The sequence below is a fragment of the Hesperophylax consimilis genome, chromosome 22 (assembly GCF_061612785.1).
Source record: "Hesperophylax consimilis isolate HC1 chromosome 22, BYU_Hcon_1.0, whole genome shotgun sequence".
NCBI lineage: Eukaryota > Metazoa > Arthropoda > Insecta > Trichoptera > Limnephilidae > Hesperophylax > Hesperophylax consimilis.
Genome location: NC_142857.1, coordinates 24919920 through 24940554, shown reverse-complemented (window position 1 = coordinate 24940554; position 20635 = coordinate 24919920). Strand labels below are relative to the sequence as shown.

The window sequence follows — 20635 nt, the reverse complement described above, 5'->3', positions numbered from 1 at the left end:
AAATATTATCATGTTTTTTAGTATCATCATAGACAAGGAGCCAGCCACTTTCGAGGAGAAAATATCCCGTCGGGTTCTAGAGATTGGGAAGGAGGTGCTGCAGAGATTGAACCCGGTGCAGCAGAGGGCCGTGCTTAAAGCCCTGGCCACCAAGGATTATATACTCATCAGAGGAATGCCGGGAACAGGTCAGTTTGTGATTTTTTTATTTAAGTTTATTTAGGAAACCCATCGTGTACATGCCGTTGCATGCGTTGGCTGCCAATGTTGGCCGGTCAACCCGATTATTCTTGGTTTTCGTGCACATGTCAAAGAATCTTGGCTCTAGCCCGCTAACAGAGTTCACACGTCGGCCCTTTCTGCAGTTTTTCAATGCGCATTCAGCGGAGACGGTAGTGTTGATTATTTACGTTGACGAATTACGTTGATTAATAATTAAACGTGCTGTTCAAATAAATTGCCGCGGCTGCAATAATTTCCATATCCATCTAGATTTGACGGCCTCCATGGTCGAGGGCAAGCGACTAGCAATCTGAAGGTCGCGGGTTCAAATCTCGGTGTGCGCAATTAAATTTTATTTTTGTTATTTCACAATATAGTTTACTTGCGGCATGTTTCAAAGTGGAAGATATTCTCAGTATCGCCCTGGTTGGAGACCACCATTCAAAATCGTAACGTTGCCTGAAATGGCTTTAGCCTTGTTTTGTGACAAAATCTGAATAGCCATGGTACTTCCCCACCTTCCTGTCCCCATCTCCTTCCCCTCCCCACTACCTTCAACAACATTAACAAATTGGAGATGCCATAGTCTCACTGGCTCGAGACGGGTGGGAGCAGTTGGGATTCTTGTGCGGTACTCATAAAAAAAAAATATATATATATATATATATTGTCAGGTTATTTGTAACCCAGAATATTTTTCTTTCTTTTTAAAAATAAATGAACTTGTATATTTGTTTGTAGGTAAAACCCAGACATTAGTGGCATTGGTAGAAGTTCTAGTTCGACTTGGTAAATCCGTTTTGATCACCAGCCAAACTCATTCGGCAGTGGACAACGTTCTAGTCAGGTTTGTATATTCATTTATTTGTTTATTCTTTTATTTCAAATGCTATAATAATATTTTTAATAATTGGATAATTTGTATTTGCAAGGGCCAAATCATTTTAAAGAGCCCATGTTTGAATGTACATTTTAAAGAGCCTATGTTTGAATGTACATTTTAAAGAGCCTATGTTTGAATGTACATTTTAAAGATCCTATGTTTGAATGTACATTTTAAAGAGCCCACGTTTGATGGAAAATTTTAAAGAGCCTATGTTTGAATGTACATTTTAAAGAGCCTATGTTTGAAAGTACATTTTAAAGATCCAATGTTTGAATGTACATTTTAAAGAGCCCACGTTTGATGGAAAATTTTAAAGAGCCTATGTTTGAATGTACATTTTAAAGAGCCTATGTTTGAAAGTACATTTTAAAGATCCTATGTTTGAATGTACATTTTAAAGAGCCCACGTTTGATGGAAAATTTTAAAGAGCCTATGTTTGAATGTACATTTTAAAGAGCCTATGTTTAAAAGTACATTTTAAAGATCCTATGTTTGAATGTACATTTTAAAGAGCCCATGTTTGAATGTACATTTTAAAGAGCCCATGTTTGAAAGTAGGTTTCAAAGAGCCCATGTTTGCATGTATATATTTATGCACAATGATAGTGGTTTAAATTTGTTGGAAATAATTTGGTTTGATAACACATACTCCACTGTACAAGCAAGAATCACTTTAAAATGATTCTACTGTATTTATATAAGTACATATACTTAATCCACTTATATTAAAAGAGGTTAACTTATATGTCCTTAGCACGTACTCGTGGGAGATCCCATGCATTTTTTTATACTCGGAAAGCGAGGACTTATGGCTATCAGAGCTTGTCAATCAACGGGCTGATGGACTAGCAAGGAAAGGGGCGAAAGCACCACTTGCAGGATCCAAGCCGGCCATAGGAGTAGCAGCTGGCCACACCAAACTACATATTGAAAGGTGGGTTGAATCCCGGCACTGGGAGGAATTGGAAAGGGCACCCGGAATGAGGCAATCTATAGTACTCATAAACGGAACAGACCCAAGGCGAACCAGACTACTACTCAATATGGACAGAAACTCACTGAGGGAACTGGTAGGATTACTAACGGGACACTGCCATCTCAGGAGACACATGCAGTTGTTGGGAGTGGAAAATACCAACAGATGCAGGAAATGTGAAGAGGATGAAGAGACTCCAATTCACCTATGGTGCCAATGTCCCGCTCTGTTGGGAACAAGGCTCAGATACCTGGAAAGACACATTGTAGAACTAGAAGACATAGCCACATATCCAATGACAACCCTGGTGAACTTTATTAAAGGGATTGGGTTGTTGTTAAAGGATTGAGGTAAAATGGGAGATAGCACAACGGGCCTATGGCCTAAGTGCTCACGGAAACTACATTTAAACCGTCTGCGTTGTATAAAAAGAAATATATAAAAATGTCAATCAACAGAGCGAATTAACTGCTTAACGATTCTGCATTGACCATTGACATTTTCAATGTCACGTACAGACAGTTCAGTTTATCTTTTGACCCATAGGTCATGTGTTTTGTGACTATGTCACAAAATAGTAAAACTGCTCCCACGACCTTTTATACTTATTTGTACTACGAATTTTTGATCTTCTCTATCATATATTGGTGGATATAGTGTAAACGTTTTATGGAAAACATGAATAAATAAATAAATTTAAATTTAGTGATCAAGAATGTGATATCATTCTATTCAAAAACATAATTGCTTTATTTTTTATTCTCATTAACTTCACAGTTATAGCGCGTTCCCACTTCATCTATTCTACGATTTATTTCATAGAATCTTTGGAGATCTGGTAAGGAGACAAATTAATGAAAGATATGTGTTGATCCTTGCAGCGGCTTTATTGAGGTAGTTGAATTACACAGTCCAAATAGAGTACCCAGAGTAGTCACAGTTGTTGCTGACGATGTCATCATGTAGGTGGTGTTCATCAATGGTGCAGACGTTGAGTCTTTCTGGTGCTACAATTTGAAGAGGCTCGTACCGCGTGCGGAACAGGGTACGCTGATAGGTATCTGCGTATCGTTGCAAGAGCGAGGGGCGCCGGGGCGGAGTACCTGCCGCTACAAATCTATGAAATAAATCAGTGAGAACAGGCTTTATAAGTGATAGAACGCCCGATAGAATAGAAACCCAATATTGAATCAACTTCAACTTTTGTTCTATGCTGTATAGAATAGAGACTTTTGAACAGAAGGTTGTTATGTAAACGCTGCACAGTACAGTCAATTCTATGGTTATGTCAAATAAATGAATATTTATCTGAATGAATATTCTTCAATATTCATTCAGATAACATTGAAAAGATTCAACGGAAGTTTCTAAGGTTTATAAATTATAAATTGCATATTCCTATACAAAACATAAATTACAATTACCTCTTAGATATAATGTCTCTATCGAAATTATCGAAGGAAGCAAACACTTTGTGGCTTGACATTATTACACAAATGAAAGAATATCTTTGTTTTAAACCACTTTATTACATTTATATACGTCGACCCGTTTCGGTTGAACTCAACCGTCATCTAATAAGTTAATATCATTAAGTTAATAATCTTCCTCTCTATTATATTTTAGTTTATATTTGTACTGTCCTGATGAAGGTTGAGTTCAACCGAAACCAGTCGACGTATATAAATGTAATAAAGTGGTTTAAAACAAAGATATTCTTTCATTTGTGTCTCTATTGAAACATTCAGAAAGAAGAATAAGCACAGATTTAATACTGTTACAAAGAATACTACATTGTAAAATTGACTGTCCCGAATTACTTCAATGTATCAATATCCATGTTCCCATAAAATCATGCCGACATTTCTTACCTTTTTACTTCAATAACACCAGGACACTAGCTTACCAAAATTCTCCGATTCCGAGACTTCACAATCTCGGAAACAAATATTCTGATCTGGGTGATATATTTCATTTGAAAACTAATCAGTATAAATGTTGTATATTCTATCACTTTTATTCTTCTAGACACAAATAGACCTATGTACCCATATAACTTCTCCGCTTCTACTATTTTGTTTTGTTGAATCTTTTAAATTCAATTATATGCGTGAGGATTCATTTTTGCCATTATGTTTACATTCTTCTTTATTGTATTAATTTTTAAGTGTTTACTCTGGTACAAAACGCTTGTATTTTTTTTTAAAGAAAAGCCCACTAGGGTGTGTAATAAATAAATAAATATAAAAAGGTGATAGAAATATAGCAAGTCCGAACGCGTGGTAATTTCGATCCATTATCTATTAGTTCAGGTGTGATTACAGTTTTATCATTGTAGATCTTTTGGACTATCGTGCACATCTGTTCTACTTTTGAAGAAAATTATTTATACTTACTTCTGGTGAATTTGATTAAACATTTTCGAGTATTGAATTTTTTTCTTGGACAGATAATAATAATTAATTTCATTGACCTGTCTGGGGCCTAGGAGTCGAAAGATCTCAAGTAAATTGGAGATATCAGTTTTCATTTAAATCGGCATAGATCATACTTCTAGTAATTAATTACCTATTCATTGATTACAAAAAACATTGAAGTTAATTCAGAGCCGGCCTTGAGCCAACCGGCACCTTGCGCTAATAAAAACCCGAGTTTACCCCGTTTGTTAAGTGTTGCGTATTGTCAGCACCTTGGCTTTTTGGTGCCTTGACAAGTGAAGCGGACTGCTCCAAGTTAATTTATTATGTATCTTATCCAGGTTAATGTCCAGTGGAGTGTCAATGCTCCGGTTGGGATCGTCGAGTCGAGTGCAGCCCCAACTGCTGCCATACTGCGAGGTCACCCTCACCAAGAACTGCCACACTCCCGATGACCTGCACCAGATCTACAGTAAAGCTGTGAGTCAACATCATCGAGACTTTAAATATGCCGTCACACATTTAGTAATAATGCGTGTGCTCTAGATCAATGCTAGGAACAAAACATTCAACAAAGAATGACAGGATATAAAAATGAGAGCTTCAGGAACTGTTTGAATGTGAGTGACGTTAATTCAAGAATTCAATAATGTTTGTTGTCGACGCGGGTCTCGTTATTCCAGTAGCAACGTGTACGAACTGTGTGTGTCAAGTCGTTTTGCGACGTGAGTACACAATATAAGTATCGGATACTTATCGCCCTAGTCCTCTATTATTGCACAGGCAACATTTTCCACTTTTAATGATGGTGCTAGGAGGAATTTAAATATTGTCTTTCTTTTAAAAAACAAACAAAAATAATATAATTTTTTGTTAATCTGGTTTGCCTCACAAACTCTTCAAATAAAAACTCCCGGGACAACAAAATACTTTTACTTAGGTCGGGTTGTTTCGGAGAATCTGAACAATTCATTAAATTTCAACAAGTTCTGTGAAAGATTTTTTCAAGTTCTGTTTTTATTTCAGTTTTGTCAAGCAACTAGCCTACAATGATATAAAAACAGAACTTGAATAAGTCTTTCACAGAACCCGAAAATGAACGTTGAAATTTGATGAATTGTTCAAATTCTCCGAAACAACCCGTCCTTAGTAATAGAAAGCGATGAGCTCGAATGACCCCGCAGGCAGTAGGAATATTCTGGGCCTCGACCTTGGGCTTTCAATCGTACTGTTACCAGTGCCATCTATGAGTAGTCTCTTAACTGCTATCAAGGATATATATTTATCGTTATTTATAGTGATTTGTTTTTGTGGTATTATGCCGTGTTGTAGAGGTGAGGCGTATTTATCGCACCCAGTAAAAGTACCGGGTATTTTCAGGCGATACTTTGTACTTGTGACAAATCTCCAAAATACCTGGTTCCAAAATACTCAAGTATTTTATACCGGGACTAAATATTTTGAATAGGTACTTTTCCCTGGTATTTTTAGTAGGTATTTTTGATGGGTATTTTTAATGGGTATTTTTAGCAGGTATTTTTGAAAAATGTGGGGAATTTTTTGACAGGGAATTCCGTAGCCACCCCCCCTCTGAAATATTGCGTGGGGAAGCACACATTAGAATTTATTTGTGGGGAATATCAAAGAAATTCTGTAACAACCTCCCCCCCATGGATTTCAAATATTTTGTGGGGAAGTAAACATTTGAATTTTTTTGTGGGGAATTATGTTTTACAGAATTCCTCTAACTCCCCCCCCCATGAATTTCGAATAATTAATGGGGGAATCAAGCTTACGTAGAAAATTTGTGGGGAATATGTGGGCAGAATTTATGTGAGTGCAGTTTAGAAATGACTTATTCTGAATCAATCCTCAAGTCGGTATTAAATACTTTTGAGTATTTTTACCAGGTATTTCTTGGTACCTGTACTCATTGTACCCAGTAATGAAAAGTACTCATAGGACCCACCTCTACCGTGTTGCGCTACCTTCTTCATTAGCCAACGTTTCGGACAGCATTGCAGTGTCCATCATCGGGGCAGATGTGTAATCTAAGGTTGTAGTTAAGTGTGTGCTTAAGTATGAAGATGCGAAACCGTGTTACCAGTTCCAACCCTCTAAAAGTTGAAATTAACATGTAATTTTAAAATGGTTTTCTGCGTTTAGTTCTGGTGTAGCTGTCAATTACCGGATACCAAGAACTACTGAGCTTAGCTCCATCGTCTCTATTAACTCTTTGCACGCGGCCGTATCAACTGTTGTTACGGCAAAAAGTCTATACTCACACGCGGCTGTATCAACAGTTGATACGGAAACTTTGACGGCCGATATTCCAGCGCTCTTTCGTGATAAATGTATTTCTTGCTCACTTGGACATTCGTAGAACTATCACGATGCTGACATCTACAAGAATTTCTCAAAAATAAAATTGTATTTCATAAAAAAAGATCGATAATCAAGTGCGCCTCTTCGCGCCTTTTAGTCCTTTAGTTTACATTTTTGTCAACGGATGGCGTTAGTACTAGTATGTCATTCATAACTAAAAATGATAAGTGCTCATGGTGTCCCACTTGTGTCTATCAACGCAGTGGCCTAAGTACACACACGCCGAGTGAATGGCGGGACCACATTCAAAAGATACGGTACGTCTTTGTATGAAATTTTATGATTTTGTTTTTATAAACATCCAAGAGTGTTGACATACGAGGATTTGTTATCATATTGTGGAGAATAATCTGTTCTGTCTATATAGTCCAATAAATCATGCCAGAATTCTATAATTTGACATTTAATTGCGTGCATAGGTATTTGAAAATATGTACCGCATACGGGTATAGATAAAACGGAGCAAATTAACGCGTTCAAAAGGTTAATATTTACGGGATTTTTATGAATTTCAATTGGCTCCGTAATCAGTCGTGCTTTATATGTTTTGGGTCTCCCCAGAACTTCACGAACATGCCCTGGTGATGGACACTGCAATGCTGTCCGAAACGTTGGCTAAAGAAAGACGTAGCGCAACACGGCATAATACCCCAAAAACAAATCACTATAATACTTTTGGCCGTGAAAATCTCTAATCATTTATCATTTTTGTTTTTTTTTTTTTAATTTTATTTTCTCAGTCAGTAGTGGGAGTAACCTGCCTGGGCTCTGGTCACTCACTCTTCACCCAGCGTAAGTTTGACGTATGCATAGTGGACGAGAGCACACAGGTCCTGCAGTGCTCCGTACTGCGGCCACTATACGCAGCCCACAAGTTTGTGCTGGTCGGGGACCCCGATCAACTTCCACCCATCGTGAGGAGCAACCAAGCCAAGTGAGTCAAATCAATTAAAAAACCACACTTTTTATGCGCTCCTTATAATCTTAATATACAAAAATTCATCTTACGTATGTTTGTGCTTGCAAATCTCGAAAAGTAGTTGAGCGATATCGCTGAAAAATTCAATTTTGTTCTTATTAGTGCCAGGAGTGTTTAGAGCAGCGGTCGGGGAACTTTTTTAACCATTACCCCAAAATATTTTTGCGTAAGTCAATATTACCCCTTCCCCCCATTTTGAAAAGACAATCAATGAATATTTAAATAAACATTATTTATTGAATTAATTTACACCTAAAATAAAAAAAAAAGTTACATGAAAATAGTAAGTATGTAATAGACAAACAAAATAAAATTCTCAAATTGGATCAAACAAAAATTGAGATTTTCAGGTTTCCCTTTCAGTTTTTGGTGAAATGATGTTGCTTCATGTTTGATACAATTACTTTAAAATTAGGACTTTTTGATGTAAGAGCAATTTGAATACAGTCTTTGGCGTTTAATCGATTTCTGTTCTTCGTTTTTATGTTCATTAGAGTGGAAAAGTGTTGTTCACAATGATAGGTTGTTGCAAATGGCAACAACTTTTTTACCGCTTCCTCATGTGCAATTTTAACAAAGCCTTCTTAGCTTTTGACATCCAAAAAGACGACAGATTGGCTTTGCTCTCAAATTGAATAAGTGCTTCAGTATTAGATCGAAGTTCAAGTATTGTTTCTGCCAAACCCGAAGGTTCTTCTGGTATGTTAGCAATTTCACATTTAAAAGGATCTACAACCCAATTGTAAGTATGTATATCAAGATCTGGAAAGTAGTCAGAGAACCGCTCTCTTACGCAGTGGCCGATGCACGAAACAACAATATGCAAGCACGTACACACACAACGCACGTCTCTTACTTCTCACGCACACACCTGAATTGATTAAGTTTGTAAAAATACTAACACGTTTATGAAATAGCAAACTACAAAAATTTCCTTATTACCCCAAAAAAAACATTTTTACCCCATTTGGGGTGATTTATCCCAGTTCCCCGACCGTTGGTTTAGAGAGTGATTTAAATGGTAAAAGAAGGCAAGGACGCTTGAGGAATATTTAACGCAACATCTCTGCATCAGAATGAGATTCGGAGTCGATGTAATGTAGTTTTTTTAACCGTAACATTGTGGTATACAATAGTGGAAGAAGTCGGAGACACCCAAGAAATACATTAATGGTGAAGCTTTACTGGGTCCACTAGTATTTTATAAAAAAGCAGAAAATCGGTTTGCATGGAGCTGCTAAACCTCTTTCATTAATTAATTTATTTATTTATTGATGGACTTACATTCTATTTACAAAATAAGTAACACGAAATTAAAAGAAAATTGTAAAGGATGGTATCTATATGAAAACAAAGAAATCCAATCCAAAATCCAATCCGCTCTTTTCGATCTCATATTAGTAATGAAGACTCTGCAAAGTTCTTCAATATACAGACGTTAACTTTCCGAAGAAATATAGCAGATTCGGTAATGTTATTTAAAATTACACACAATTTAATCGATAGTCCTGATCTTCTTCAACGCCTATTATTCCATGTTCCCAATCGCAACAGCAGACAGTCACTTACTTTTAATCTCCCCCATTGTAAGACCAATTCCAAACAAAACTCATTTATCTACAGATCCACACATTCATTTAACTTAAATTATTACCATATTGACATTTTTAACTCGACTTTACGCGACATAAAACAAAAACTCAATAATCAACAAAACTCAAACTAGAAAAACACATCTTCGGATCTACCGGATCTGCCCTGATGATGGACACTGCAACGCTGTCCGAAACGTCGGCTAAAGAAGGAGTTAGCGCAACACGGCATAACACCCCAAAAACAAACAACAAAAATCAAACTAGAAGTTCAATTCCTATGTATTCCCGTCCTTTGCCTCTTAATCCTTATCCTATATTTCCCCCTCCTCCCCCCCCCACCATCCTTTATTTTAATATTTTCTAACTAAACAAGAAATTAATTTAAGAGAACATCTCTATGACATTTTACACCTTACCATTAACTATTCATCAGTGGAAAGTTCATAATTGGCAGAATTAACTATATTATTATTGTATCATTGTATAATTAAAGATTTGCTGTCAACTTTTCCTAAAATGTATAAATAAATTAATAAAAAAGACAGAAATGAATTCTACCGATAATGCAGTTTTCCGCAAGCCCTCAATTTAAAAAAAAAATTCTTTTAACCTGGTCTTTCCCAGGTCTCACGGATTGGACGAGAGTCTATTCAAGCGATTGGACAGTGACAAATCTACTTTCTCCCTCTGCCTGCAGTACCGGATGAACCTACCAATCATGGAGCTCGCTAATGAACTCTCCTATGAGGGAAAGCTGCAGGCCGCAAATTCAAACGTGGAACAAGCCACAATTAAAATAAATAAAGAGGTTTGTAGTTATTTTTTTAAGTAGGTACCTACAATAATAACTTAATGTTTATATATTCTTCTGGTAAATTTTCCAAATGGCAACACTGCTATGATATCCACACTTAACCTTGACCAGGGGGGTATAACTGCGATCGAAAGGAGTGAATACGAATCTGACTCAGGCAATTGCGTCTGTATGAGGGAAGCGTTGCATGTGTTAGGGTGAACGGTGGCTTTACGGGGTGGTTAGATATCACAAAAGGTGTTAAACAAGGCTGTGTAATGTCACCGTAGTTATTCAATCTATACATGGATAATTGTATGCAAGAATTGAAAAAGGTGGGATTGGGCACGAATTTGAGTAATCTGAAAGTATGTTGCCTGTTGTATGCTGATGATGAGGTGCTGGTTGCTAATAGTATGGATGAACTACAGTCTCTCGTGTCTAGGATGAACGAAGTATGTATGAAGAACGAGTTAAAGATGAATGTAAGTAAGTCTAAAGTAATGGTGTTTGAAAGAGAGAGTACGAAAACAGTGTGCAATATAGTTGTGAATGAGGAATACTTGGAGCAGGTGGATGAGTTTGTGTATTTAGGAAGTATGTTTACGAGAGATGAGAAGGACAGAGATATTGAAAGAAGGGTAAATGCAGGTAACTCTGTTAATGGAGGACTGAACGCAGTTGGCACAGAACTTGAAAATCAACTTTGAAATTGATGAATTGTTCAAAGTCAGTGAAACAACCAAACCTTAATATCTAGATCTGAATCCAGATATTTCCCAACCAATCTCTTCCCGTTATCTTTGCTTCCACCCACAATGTGGATTCCATAGTTCCACTGACTCAGGTAGGTGGAACTGCAATAAAAGGGGAAAAAATTGTTCCCACCTTCAATTTATCTAATTACATAATATTTTATTTCAGGTTCCTAACTATGCAGAAGCCATTGAAACATGGCTGAAGTATTGCATTTCACCATCATTGGGTGACTCGGTTATATTCCTAGACACTGGCAGCACGCTGGATCTTTGCGCTAAGTACGCCGAGAACCTCGCCGTCACCAATGGCGACGATAAACAACTTCTTCGTCAAAAGGATAAATGCTCCAATATATACGAGGCGGCTTTAGTTAAAACTATTATAAACAGTTTGCTTGCGGTTAGTACAGTATTATTTGAAGTTATTTTATTACATGAAACAGACAGAAGGCCTAAATATGAAATTAAAAGGTATTTTAAATTACAAAATATGTTTTAATTAATGGTGAAACAAAACAAAATGTGCAAAGCTGATGCTTAAATAATAATTATAATATTTGGATGATTTGTATAGCGCTGTTTTTGTGCAAAATCACCTCAAGGGCGCTGTACAAATATATAATACCTTTCTACAATGATCTATCTTATTACTAACTATAGACTGGTCAAAATACAGGATTTTCCAATAAGAGGTGTTATTTTGAATAGCCCGCTATTTCGGTAGATGTTACTTTTGAAGCTGTCATTTTTTGACATTTGACAAGTAGAAACTACGCCATTAATACAAATGGAACGATACACGCTTCAACAACGCATTGAAATTATTAAAATTCACTTGAGTGAATCAAATGCAAATCATCTTGAGTGATGAGGCCCATTTCCACCTCAGTGGCTTCGTCAACAAGCAAAATTGTCGCATCTGGGGCTCGGAAAACCCAAGAGTTATTGTTGAAAAGCCTCTCTATCCTCAACGTGTGACTGTTTGGTGCGGTTTATGGTCCGGCGGAGTCATTGGACCTTACTTTTATGAAAATGAGGCTGGAGCAACAGTTACAGTGAATGGATTGCGCTATCGAGAGATGATTAATGATTTTTTATGGCCGGAATTGGATGGTATTGATCTGGACAAAGTTTACTTTCAACAAGACGGTGCTACGTGCCACACAAGCAACGAAACCATTGATCTTTTACGATTGAATATCAAAATAACACCTCTTATTGGAAAACCCTGTATTATCAATTTATGTCAAACAGATTGCATCCACTGGTTCTTCGATCACTAATACAAAGCTATATGTACAATGCATTTGATTGATGAATGTGATGCTAGAATGTTCATATGTTATAATTCTTATTTATTTAAATTTTGTACAGGCAGATAATATACAGTACCATACTTACCTGGTAGGTCAATTGAGATTAACACTGTTTATTGTTTATTAGGGAATTTTAGATAGTTGTCACACGCACAGGACATTATTGGAAAATTGGATATAATTGGAGTGTCCAGTATTTAGTTTAATAATATACATTTATGTTCTTTAATGAGCGTGTTGAGGAAAGGAATAATGTAAATCCAATAAGAAAAGTGTGAATAGGATGTATTATAGGCAATATAAGAATGCTACTCTCAGGAATGGTATATTTAATTATGGGTATGACAGCATAAAAAGGTAAGTTTTTAGTTTTGACCTGAATTCTGTTGTACTTGTTATGGATCTTAGTTCCGGAGGGAGTTTATTCCAAGCCTTCGGCCCAGATGCTTCGAAAGCGCGATCACCAAACATAGTATTTGGCTTGCGCTTAGGTTTCATCAGTCTGCTTATAGCTGATGAAGTTGCTGATTTTATATAATGAGTAATAACTTACTTACATCTTACATTCATGTAACGAGTAAGATTAAGAAAGGGGCACTTAGATAATTTGGGTATGTAGAGCAAATGACCAAGTAAAGGAGTGCAAGGAGAATATATGACGCGAATGTGAATGTTGAAAGAAGTCGGGGACGCCCGAGGAAGACATGGCCTGATTCAGTAAACCATGATCTGCACAATCAAGTGAACCAAATACTTGAGTTGGGTCATGTCAAGAGTCGGAATAACAGAGGTATGTATGGGACGGTGAATGAATGTGAATGAAGCAAGGAATGTATGCTATGACAGAATTTTCTGGTCCATTCTCTCTGCCTACCAATGCGGAAAGGCATACTGCGTTACTGTTAGTTAGTTTCTATTTCACTAATTTAAATTGTCAAATAAGAATAATATTTTCTATCACCAGGTTGGCATACTTCCTGCCGACATTGGAGTGATAGCTCCGTACCGGGATCAGGTGGCTCTGCTGAAAAAGGTCTGCTCTGAGGAGCAGCATCTCAAGGTCTGCAGCGGCGGCGAAGACCAGCACCCGCTGGAAGTCAACACTGTGGACCAGTTCCAGGGCAGGGACAAGAGCGTCATCATCTACTCCTGCACCAAGAGTCGGAGCAGGGAACAGCATGATATGCAAAGATCTAGAGTAAGCTTTTTTTGACATTGTCACTTTTGACATTGTCACTTTTGACATTGTCACTTTTGACATTGCCACTTTTGACCTTGTCACTTTTGACATTGTCACTTTTGACATTGTCACTTTTGACATTGTCACATTTGACATTGTCACTTTTGTCATTGTCACTTTTGACATTGTCACTTTTGACATTGTCACTTTTGACATTTTCACCTTCTACATTGCCAATTTTGACACTGTCACTTTTGACATTGTTTCTTTGGACGTTGTCACTTTTTAAATTGTCACTTTTGACCTTAATAGTTTTGACATTGTCACAAATAGGCAATCAACGTCATTTAATCTTTTATACATCTGAAATGTCCCCATTAAATGACGATACTCTATTTGCTTTAGCTTTTGATCAAATTGTGATCAGCTGACAATTATAACAGTTGTGCTGTTATTTTTTAAAACACATCACTTTTTTGACATCGCCACAAAAAGGTAATCAGTGCCATTTAGATTTTATACATCTGAACTATCCCCGTTAAATACCTATACTCAGCCCGTTTTAGCCTTTGCTCAAATTGTGATCGGCAGTAAAGCATAATGGTTGTGCTGTAATGCTGTCGGCTGATTACAATTTGATCGAAACCTGAAAAAGGCCGAGAAACATCATTTAATGGGGACTGTTCAAATGGAAAAAATTCAAAACGGCTCACTCCAACCTAACAACACTCTTATCCTCTGACAAATAAATGTTTTCTACAATATTTCAGGAAAATGAAATCCTCGAAGACCATCGCCGTCTCACCGTGGCGATCACAAGATCCAAGCACAAACTCATAATGGTCGGAGATGTGACAACCCTCAATCAGTACACACCGCTCAGAAAACTCATTGATAGTCTGAAAACACCCCTTCAGACACTGAACAAACTACCCTTAGGACACATTCTAAGTGTTGCAAAACTGCAGAAAGATGGACAGTTTGATTGGGAAAAGATTATAAAAGTTTTGAGGTGATAACCATCATGATATATATTTACTTCTTCATGTGCTTTCTGCTAACCAGCTATCAACATGGACCTCCCTGTTTGAAACCTGCAGTTTTCTTCAAATCGACTTCTGCTTCTCTTTTCCAACCGAGGATGTCATCCGATAATACTGCGATTCTAAAGGTCATCAGCATGTTGTTGTCCTGGGTCAATGCAATCACGAACCACTAACAATCAATCAAAACACTTTTTCAAAAAAGATCAGCTGTCGTGATTGGCATGGCAAACAACCATAGATTTATAAATTTTATAGACCGGGCGTTTCAAGTCTCGTTCTTGCGACAGAGAAATAGAGATGGGTTATGTCTGAAGTAGGCTGTCATTGCAATTATAGTTACTAGTGACTGATATGGGACTGCTTCTTTTTGAAATCTTGAAAAAGAAACAAATAGATTAGAAAAACGAGAAGAAGAAATTAATCTATTTTTTTTTATGAAACTCTCTTTACAAATTACTGTTTTTTATTGAGATTTTGTTTCGTAATTTATTTTTGTAATGTATATTTGTGTTGTTTATGTATTAACTTCCCTAATAAATTTTTGTTTTTAAATTTCAACTGTTTTATTTTTTAATTTGATATTTTTTTAGGTTTAAATAATGATACATTTTAAGAAGAAACAGAATTAAACATCAATGAAAAACTATTGAACAATTTTTTCTCATCCTCTTAATAATAATAATATTTGGATGATTTGTATATTGCCGTTTTTGTGCAAAATCACATCAAGAGCACCTTAAAGGTAGAGTTCCTAGAACAGCAGTGGCAGGGGAGTATAACTCCAATTGAAAATTGGAACCGAAATATTGTGACGCCAAACTATATCCACCAATGAAAAGCTCTGAAAGTCTATGGAATAAACTTTCAGAGTTTTTCATTGGTGTATAGTATAATAAGTAGGCTCTGAATGAGAATTGTACTGTCTATATATTGGTATATCTATGGTTTTTAGGACCTATTTGTTTCATACAAAAAGCCCGAAGATCTAGTGAGTGATTTATTTATGGTCAGTGTATCAGTCACGCTGCGATAGAGCGACAATATTATGCACTGTACGTGTACGAGAGCTTATACAAAGCGATACTAAAGCGGCATCACTGACGACAGTGCAGTAGCTGCATTTGCTCTTGCTGCAGTGGTTGATTTATAGATTTTACTTGTAATTATTAAAAAAAAATGGAGGCTTTTGAAGTTTTTACTGAGATCAAAATACATCCAAAATCTCTTCCTATTGTCGCGTTGCCTCGTGGGCGCACCTCCAAATACCAAATTGAATGTTGACACAACTCTCGCCCGCAGCTAAAGTTGCCTGTGCGTACCTGGACTTATTCACACATTATTGCTATCACCTTACCTGTTGACTAGCTACTTGTGTAATAAAAAATAATATACCTGTAATAATAAAATTAAAAAACCCAACAAATCTCTGGAAGTTGCAGTTTTCCAAAAAAACTTCTGATTTTTAGCCCTAGATGTACTTGAATTATGAAACTCAACAGAACGTCAGCAAAAATTAAATAATTTTCCATTTGTTGTAGTTATAACCTAAACTCTTAGGACAGATGTTTCACAAAATTTTAACAATTCATCAAATTAAAAAGTTATTTTAAAATTCTGTGAAGGTTCTGTTACTATCTCATTATTGGGCAGCTGTTTCACAAAACTGAAATAATGACGGAACTTGAATAGAACTTTCTCAGAACTGGAAAATCAACTTTGAAATTTGATGAATTGTTCAAATTTTCTGATACAACCCGTCCTTAATAAATGTTAGTTTTTTTTAATTAATGTATAATCATAAATTTATTGCGGAAGTAAAAATTTGCCTTTTCGTAAATTTCGAAATTAGAAAGAACTTTCGATTCTCTCACTGTTTTGGAATCAAATGTTTCGATTTTGCCCAACACTAGTGTAACTCTATGGTGTCTACGAATTACGAATCAAACTAGCAGATATCACATCGAGATTCGAAATTTTTGCTGGGAAGTGACAGCTAGGTCGGAGTCTCTCATCACCACATAAATCAAACCAAATCAAACATATTAGTTATTTTAACCCATTTAGTAATTTATTCTTTTGTAATTTAGTTTGTGTAACTATATTTGTGTTAATTGTTAAATATTGTGTTGTTTTTATCTGTTTGTCGGTAAGTCTTGTTAAATACTTGATGTAGGTAGGTTAAAAATATTAGTATAGAGATGGAACGGGCTAAACCTCCTGATCCCCCGGACGAAATCAACGATGGCTCTTTTTCAGACTCCTCGGTGGGCTCAATGGAAACGGTTGCCACCGATATTCCAGAACCCTCAGACTTCATCACAGTAACGACTAAAAAAAGGAAAAATTTAAAGCTTGTGCGAAATTCCAGTACAGATTCCGAAAAAGTACCCCACAAAATTCCTACCCTTGATAAAAATAGAAGCTTTGTAGACAATGGTATTCTTCCGTCCAATCAGCAGACCCCATCTATCCAGCCACTCAACTCGTCGATCACAACGCCAATTGCTAGTCCAACTACTCCTGTCCCCATACCGACACCAGCCCCTACACCCTCACGAATTTACAACAATTTAGACAGGCCTCCATACATCACACATGTCACTAAAATTTCAAAGGAAGGAGGTCCAACAACATTGTATGACATTGACTTTGGTCACTTTCTCCACAAAAATAAAATCAGTCCTGTCTGGAATGGAGTTAAGTCGGTTGGTCGTAACCGTCTTTCCGTCGAGTTTAAGACAGCGGCTGAAGCCAATAATTTTGTTAAATCAGCGGTTGCCAAGGAAAACTCCTATAACGTATTCATTCCTTCTTACCAGGTTACTAAACTTGGAGTCACTAAGGGGATTCCTCCACACTGGACGACAGAGGACATCTTGGAGAACATTAAGGTTCCCCAGGGTTACGGAAAGGTCATTAAAGCTCGCAGACTAAATTATCGTTTTAACACTGGAAACGCCATAGAATGGAGACCCTCTCAGTCTGTTGTCCTCACATTCGACTCCAAAGATCTCCCTCAAAATGTCACCATGTTCCACGTATCCCTACCAGTGGATCTCTACGTGTTTCCAACTGTGCAGTGCTACAAGTGCTGTAGGTTTGGACACACGAAGACCCTCTGCAGATCAGAACCTCGATGCTATAAGTGCACTTTGTCTCATAGTGGCGATAGCTGTAATTCAACGGAGGAAAATTATAAGTGCTTAAACTGCTCAGGAAACCACTTGTCGACCAGCAAAATTTGCCCTGAAATGTCAAGGCAACGCAACATCAAACATACAATGGCTGTAAAGAACATTTCGTATGCGGAAGCATCCAAAATGTTCAATAAGGCTGTCATTTCTTATTCTGAAACTGCATCCAAAAATATTTCCTCCCCTCATCAATCTTCTTCTTCATCAACGAAGAAAACAGTTTTAAAGTTCAGTAAACCCCGAGTTCTCCCAAAAAAGAATGCCACTAGTCACGAATCCTTGTTATGGTTCCCCAATGGACAACTCCCTCCCAACTCTGATAGAACAATACCCAAGTCACCTGTCAACGCAGACCCACATAACATTAACGATCTTAATTCTACACTTATCACGTCATTTTTACACATCCTTCAGACTTTAAATAAAAACAATATACAAATACCGTCCCACGTTGCCAAACAGATTGTACAGATTATAAATACCTCTAGAAATGGCCCCTCTGACGAGGATTCTTCAGTGGAATTGCCATAGTCTCCGAAACAAATCAGTAGACATCTTACACACATTAAACTCACTCTCCATTGCAGTAGCTGCCGTCTCTGAGACGTGGCTTGAACCGGACTCTCATTTCAGAGTTCGAGGATTCCACTGTCTTCGTGACGACCGCCAAGATGGGAAGGGTGGCTCCGCTCTTCTCATTAAAACATCCTTACCCTTTTCCCCAGTAGATGTTAAGCCAGCCGGTTGCCCTTTTCAGGTGACGGCCGCTAAGGTTTTTGGCACTACAATCCTTTCCCTGTATATATCCCCTTCTAATAAACCCTCTAAATCATTTCTTCAAGCAATGCTTTCTAAGATAGAACCACCTTTCCTTGTTCTGGGTGACTTTAATGCTCACCACGGATTATGGGGCTCTGTGTCTTGCGACAGATTGGGCAGAGACATTGTTGACCTTCTTGACGATCTTGATCTTTGCATTATGAATGACGGTTCCCCTACCCGTGTTCAGGTACCAGGTCAACGACCCAGCGTGGTCGACCTTACCATTTGCAACTCAAACATAGCCGGATCCTTGTTCTGGAAAGTTCTGGAGGACCCGCACGGGAGTGATCACTATCCAATCCTCATAGAATCCTCCAACATGCTCCATACCAACAAGGCTTTCACGTTTCGTAATCGTAAACCGAGATTTGTAACCTCGAAGGCCAACTGGACTGATTTTTCAAAGCTCATAAAGCTCTCCATGCTTAGTCTGCCCTCTCCGACTAAAGATAATGTCACGGAATGTTACGAGTTGCTAGTTTCATCAATCATCGCGGCTGCAGAGACATGCATTCCTATCAAATTACCTGGCAATAAAGGAAAACCTCCCCCAGCCCCGTGGTGGGATAATGAATGTGCAGACGCAATAGATTCCAGGAAGAGGTATGCTAAAATATATTCTTTGAACATGACCCTTGATAATTTCCTGAACTTCAAAAAGATTGAAGCTAAGACCAAGCGATTGCTCAAAAATAAAAAAAGGCAAGGATGGAAAAACTTTTGTTCTTCCTTATCTCCCGATACCCCACTCTCAGCTGTTTGGAATTCAATCCGCCGATTCAGAGGTTCTTACGTCCCACCCGTTCCTCATCCACTCTCTTCAGAATGGGTGAAGGAATTTGCCGATAAATTAGCTCCTCCCACTGCGAGTAACTGGAATGAAACGGAATTCACATACTCGTTTCGTACGCAAGGGTGGATAGACTCACACTTCAATATATTTGAACTTAGAGAGGTTTTAAACGACCTTAGAGACTCAGCTCCCGGCGAAGACGGTATTCCGTATAGCCTCATTAAAAACTGTGATGTTGCCCTACATAATTATTTTCTTACACTTTTAAATTTGATGTTTGACACAGGTAAAATTCCAACCTCCTGGAAAACCCAATTAATTATCCCTATTCTGAAACCCCAAAAGGACCCCAGTTCTGGTCTTTCGTACAGACCCATTGCTCTTTCTTCTACTTTAGTTAAAATTGCAGAACATTTGATAAAAAGACGACTAGACTGGTATGTTGAAAGTGAGAAAATTCTTCCCAGCTCACAGTTTGGATTTCGAAAATCAAAAAGTACAACTGAAAGCATTTCAATTCTCACTTCTGATATACAGATGGTCCTAGCTGAAAAAAATATTCTTGTCGGTGTCTGCGTAGATATTACCGGAGCTTTTGACAATGTTTTATTAAACGTTCTACAGAGAAAATTATTACAAATCGGCATCCCCCGTAAGCTTGTCAGTTTCATAATCAACCTTCTTCTTACCAGAAAAATTCAAATCCAGGTTCTGAACTCCCCTTCTCTGTTGAGAACGGTAAACAAGGGTTTGCCTCAGGGTTCCGTCCTTAGTCCTATCCTTTTTAATATTTACACCTCTGACCTGCATCAGAGTATACTCCCATCATGTAAAATTCTTCAGTATGCAGATGATTTTTTTATCTATATATCGGGACGAATTATTGCTTTTCTGGAGGAAATGATCAACCTTAGCATGAAAAATCTTTGCATTTTTCTAAGAAATCACGGCCTGGAAATTTCTCCAACCAAAAGCAATGTCATCGTTTTCTCTAGGAAACGTGTTGCCCCGTGCATTTCAATCCGAATCGATAACATAATCCTCCCCGTCCAGGTTCAGATAAAATTTCTGGGGGTCATTCTAGACTCTAAGCTAACGTGGAACTCTTACGTAAATCTCATTATTAACAAAAGTCAAGCTGGCCTTAACGCCCTGCGCGCCGTGTCAAGGGTCTGGTGGGGAAGCCATCCATGCTCGCAAAAATTGTTTTATAATGCTTATGTTAGAAGCCATTTGGATTACGCGTCATTCCTTATTGAGCCCACTTCTAAA

At 37.5% G+C, this 20635-nt stretch overlaps 1 protein-coding gene across 1 annotated transcript in view; it reads left to right on the top strand.

The window, feature by feature from the left end:
* Dna2 (DNA replication helicase/nuclease 2) overlaps positions 1-15027 on the top strand; it is a 35155-nt gene extending 20128 nt beyond the window's left edge. The window contains exons 13-20 of the mRNA XM_089644911.1: positions 22-188; positions 964-1069; positions 4844-4982; positions 7628-7821; positions 10086-10269; positions 11179-11412; positions 13293-13526; positions 14279-15027. Of these exons, the coding sequence (XP_089501037.1) occupies positions 22-188; positions 964-1069; positions 4844-4982; positions 7628-7821; positions 10086-10269; positions 11179-11412; positions 13293-13526; positions 14279-14524 (1504 nt within the window). The 3' untranslated portion in view covers positions 14525-15027. The remainder of the gene's footprint in view (positions 1-21; positions 189-963; positions 1070-4843; positions 4983-7627; positions 7822-10085; positions 10270-11178; positions 11413-13292; positions 13527-14278) is intronic.
* Positions 15028-20635: the final 5608 nt, after the last annotated feature.